The 5,000-nt window shown below is 41.4% G+C and overlaps 2 protein-coding genes across 2 annotated transcripts in view; one reads left to right on the forward strand and one right to left on the reverse strand.

Annotated features, from left to right (window-relative positions):
* LOC137985600 (zinc finger protein 431-like) overlaps positions 1–4,439 on the forward strand; it is a 12,999-nt gene extending 8,560 nt beyond the window's left edge. Inside the window, exons 6-7 of the mRNA XM_068833229.1 lie at positions 673–3,827; positions 4,036–4,439. Coding sequence (XP_068689330.1) covers positions 673–1,936 — 1,264 coding nt within the window. The 3' untranslated portion in view covers positions 1,937–3,827; positions 4,036–4,439. The remainder of the gene's footprint in view (positions 1–672; positions 3,828–4,035) is intronic.
* LOC137985599 (cap-specific mRNA (nucleoside-2'-O-)-methyltransferase 1-like) overlaps positions 2,530–5,000 on the reverse strand; it is a 22,601-nt gene continuing 20,130 nt past the window's right edge. Inside the window, exon 26 of the mRNA XM_068833228.1 lies at positions 2,530–4,791. Within this exon, the coding sequence (XP_068689329.1) occupies positions 4,647–4,791 (145 nt within the window). The 3' untranslated portion in view covers positions 2,530–4,646. The remainder of the gene's footprint in view (positions 4,792–5,000) is intronic.

A 5,000-nucleotide genomic window follows, 5' to 3' on the forward strand; every position in this document is an offset into this window, starting at 1 on the left:
CTATAGACCTTATTCATAAATGGCGGCCAATTTATAATTCTTTTGTCGAAGTGCCAATTAGCCTACCAAGCCTCGATACCGTACAGTGAAATGAAAAGAATTCTTGCTCTAAAATGAGGCTAGGTAGGCTAATTTGCACGTGGACAAAAGAATTATAAATGTGGCCGCCATATATGAATAAGGTCTATAGACTGCAAAACAGCCGTATTTTTGCGTTGGACGAAAGCGTTTTTTCAAGCGCAAGGTCTGGAGCGAGGGTGAAAACGAAGAGTGAGATTGGGGAGAGACGCTCACACGCTAGGGACGTGTGAGGCTTCCGCGCTAAGCGCGCGAGGAGAATTCGAAAACCGACTGTTTTGCAGTCTAGTATTGCAAAAGTCATGGGTTGAAGTCCTGTTCAAGCCTTGTAATACACCTTATTCGAAAATGGCTGCCATTTTAGTACTCTTTTATTTGCTAGTAAATTAGCCCTTAATGCCTCTTTCTTAAACCATATTAATTTAACCTTAAACGAGGCAGCAAAGGACATTGGCATATCTGCCGCAGACTAAACCGTGAATAAAATAGTTCTTTTTCGGATCAAATAATCTTTAAAGAGAAATGTTGCTTGGGAACGTTTGAGCCGTACATTCTTGATTTTTGTTTTTACACGATAAATTATTATTTCTTTAGTAACGACGAAGCTGTTGACGCTCGTGAGGTACAAGAACCAACAGAAGATACGCGGGATAAAGAGCATTTGGATGGACTGACTTTGCCAAGTAACCCCACCACCAGCAAAAATTGTGACGGGAACATGGATTCCAGCGCATGCGCTGAAGACGTGGAAAATAGTGAACCCGCATTGGCAGACAACAGCACAGTAGTTATTGTGCAAGAAATCGCTCGCATTGTTGCTGCACCAGGTGCTGACCAAGATTCGTCGTCTGGCAGTAATAATTTTAAATGCCCTCACTGTGAGAAGTGTCTCTCCGGCCCTTCGAGCCTCAGCCGCCACTTAAAGACGCACAACCAAGAAAAACCGTTTAGATGTGTTCCATGCGACAAGGTGTTTTCCAGGCTGTCGAGTTTGAAGAGACACCAAGGCGGGCATGCGCAGGAGCGACCGTTCAAATGTACCGTGTGTGGTTGGACCTTCCTTCAGAATTCAGATTTGAAGATCCACGAACGAACTCACACGGGGGAAAAGCCATTTGCATGTGACCGCTGTGAACAAACGTTTGGATGCAAAAAACGACTGAGAGCCCACTACAGGAAGCACACAGGCGAGAAACCCTACAAGTGTCCGGAGTGTGAAAAGAGCTTTTCCATGAAGAAAAATGTGATCCAGCATCTTCGGATCCACACTGGCGAGAGGCCTTTCACTTGCTTGGTCTGCAAGAAGACGTTCCGTCACCAGCATACCCTGAAAAAACACATTCGACTGCACGCAGATAAAAACGAAGCCCTGGAAGAGTACATTCAGAAAATCAAGGACAACAAAGAGTCAGATTCGAGGGATGAAGTGAATGAAGCGGATCAAATGGAAGTTGAGATAGTGATTGTAGAAAAGGGTCAAGAAAATACGGAGTCAGAGGAGAACGAAGAAGTGGAGAAGGAAGCGCAGACCACTCAACAAAGGGAAATGGTAATTAACGAAGCTGGGAAGGAGAATAGCGCTGAAGAAACTGGAGTGGGAAATGTTGCTCAAGCTGCCACAATGGGAAAGGAAATGGAAATGGAAAGAGCTGAAAAAAAGAAAGAGTTTGAGCACAGGGAACAGGTTGCAGTTATGGAAGGAAAAGAGGTGAAAGAGCCGGAGAGAATCGAAGATCGAAGGATATGCGCCGAAGAAAAAGAGCAAATGGAAGCAGTTTCTCATGTTGAATTGATGAATGCGACTTCAAAAGATGGACAGGAGACAGTGGAAATCAGTGAAGAGGAAGGGAATAATTAGAGTGAACAATCTCCAAGTCACACGCCAGAAACGGAACAGTGACTAAGCAAAACAGTTGTGAACGTTTTGACCGAAATATTATGGAGTGTGATGGCAAGATATCACGCAGAGGTACAGTTTACTGTTTGTAACGTGCTTGAATTATTATATAGATAAAAAAAGAATGCAAACGATTGGGTAAAGCCCTCGATGGATCATACATATACTGAGAAAAACCCTAGATGTCGGCATATTTTTGTTGGAATTGTCGCGAAAACTAGAATCTAAACACACAGGTTTGATTCGTGAAGTAAACTGCTAGAAGGCTTGTACCCTCTTTGAACTTTTTGTTGTCTATTTTAAAATGCCCGCTTAATATCGTGGGTTGTTTTCCAAAGTGTAAGCAAAAAAATGTACTGTTTAATATTCAGAGCTTTTGAAAGTGTAGCGCGTTTAACGATATTTCCGAGAGAAATCCTTCAATTGGATTACTACTCGTTAGCAGCACTTCACATCGTCCACGTCGGGGGAAAAAACCAATCGAAATAGCGGCTATTTCACAACAAGTATGACAGAGTTTCAGTACCAGGAGAAAGAAAGTGGGCTTAAATATCTGCGTGTAAGGACCTTTTAATTTCTTAACCTTCTAGATAAGAGAAAACAACTACAGATTGTTATTGAACTTACTTGGTGATCTGCAGTATGTATTTTTCGTTGCTAAGATAAGTGTTTCTACGTGAAAAATAATTATTTTACAATGTTTGCCTCGACAGTTCGCTTTTTGCGAGCTGCGGAAGGTACGAGTAGCATTCATTTTGACCCACAACCGAGCTTGTGGAGACATCGGATTAGTCCTAAACTTACATCACAAAGTATTTTACATTGGTGTTTCCCAAGAAATTTTGTACTGTAAAACTTGCAAATCGGTTTGTGACGTTGGAAGAACAATAAATTATACTTATGCCAATCAAACCTCGGTCGTTTGTCTAAATGACTGTTTTAACATGAGAAAACATGCCCAACTCATAGGAGAGAAAGCGAAATACGTTTTTTAATGAAGAATTTAAAGTGCCCCTGTGACCAAAAAATCAATTCTTGCTTTGGACTTCAAAACTATGTCAACTGAACACTAAGCTACCAAAAGTTTAAGTCCTTGATTTCACAGAGGGACCTGTTTACTTTAACTGGAATTTTCCTATTTAATGGTCCGCCATTACTAACTTTAAGATCTTGAGAGAGCTGGATCGAGGAGAAAATGATGTCAAAGGCTCACTAGTTTAAGAATGCAATGCGTGTGTACGCCGCAGAATTAATATGCAGCACGGGAGTTTTAACCATGCAAGCAGAGCCTTTCTTTTGCTTGCTCGATTTTGGCGTTCTCGAGAAAGGCTCTGCATGAATCGAGTAAGATCTTTATTGAATATGCGTTGCATGTTGCCAGGATACAGTCTCGAACCCAAGCCTAATATGCCAGATCTCGCCGCCATCTTGGTTTTTCATGGTACAGCGGGCTCAATTATAACAATCGGTTTTGTCACTTAACAGACGCTCGCACTGGAAAAACCGGTTCGACTAGAGAAAACAAGATTGACTAGTCCAGAAGTTCGGGCTGCGGCGGCTTCAAAGAGTTGACGCGATTCGAGCAGAGCCTACTTTTCTCCTCCTCAGTAAAGAAAAAGACAAAAGGAGGCTCTGCTCGCAGGGTGGGGAGTTTTGGGCTTGTAAGACTTTTGAACTCACGTTTTGTATATATAGTAAGCTGCATTCACACGCTGGTGAGCCTCTGACGTCACGCGATAACTGTAAAATACTATAATCGAAAAAGTGGTTAATTTTGTTTCGTTTGAAACAAGCTCAAGATAAGGGTTACATCGTAAGAAAATAACAACCTATTCGTTTGTTACTCTATAAGGCCCGATTTACACGGTACGACTTTGTCGCATGCGACAACGGCTTACGACAGGCCCACGACATGATTTACGATTGTTGTGTACGTCAGAAAAAATGTCGTAGCATTTTAAAACATGTTTTAAAACGCTTCGACAATCGTAAGTCATGTCGTAGGCCTGTCGTGAGCTTGTCCCATGCGACAAAATCGTATCGTGTAAATCGGCCCTAAGATATCGCAACTGTGTATAAATCTCAAGACAGGTTAGCGTATATTAAAAACATCAAGAGGATTTTTGGTTTCAGTGGTTGGAAAATTTGAATAAGAAAGAAGTTTAGAAACTGCAACATCTTCCACACTTGAATCGATCGCACACGTTTCACATTAGGTCACGTGCTTTTTTCTTCGAGTAACGATTGGTCCAGTTATGGGCCCGTGCTTTAGCCAACCACTGCATTTTTTTTATTACGGTCAGTTAATGTAACAGATAAATATTTCCAAATGTTTGTAAGCATTACGTTCTATTTTTCTCCATTTATTCTAGTAATAAGTTTGAATCAGACGGGATTAAATAGCTATGGCTTTCGAAATTTCTACGTTTTTGTAAGATGAAACGAAATAAAACGTGGAAGAGCTTGAAGTGTTCAAGTTTAACTCTACCATGCACGAGTTTCTATCTCCTCCCAAACCAAATCTTGCCCAAATGTTTCATGGAGTCTCGTAACAGTACAATTGACGATTGTTTAACATGTTGTATCATCTAGACTTCGTATCCGGCTTTCACCTTTTGTCTCCATTATCCTTGCCTCGCTTTGGTGTCATACCTCCTAAGCGACAGGGAGCTCATTTTCGGGGCGGACCACTCAAAAAGGTGTTTTGCGCAGCTCCAAAGAATTCGATCAGTGCTGTGCTATCAACGTCTGATCCTTCATCTGGGTTAGTGTCCACTTGCTCCCATGGCCAGAAATACCTTGTTTCCAGTGACGACCTGTGAAATCCGAACGAAGAAAATAACGCTCACATATCGGGACAAGTAGAGTTTCTTTGATACAAATTTGGCACAAAAATCAGCGATTAAAATACAACAACGTTTTGACCTCTCCAAAGTCATCACTGCTGTTAAGTAAATCGCCAATAAAAAGCCAGTAAAAAAAATTAACTGAAAGATCAAAACATAAAATGGAGTTTTTACAGATC

The sequence above is a fragment of the Montipora foliosa genome, chromosome 14 (assembly GCF_036669935.1).
Source record: "Montipora foliosa isolate CH-2021 chromosome 14, ASM3666993v2, whole genome shotgun sequence".
Lineage (NCBI taxonomy): Eukaryota > Metazoa > Cnidaria > Anthozoa > Scleractinia > Acroporidae > Montipora > Montipora foliosa.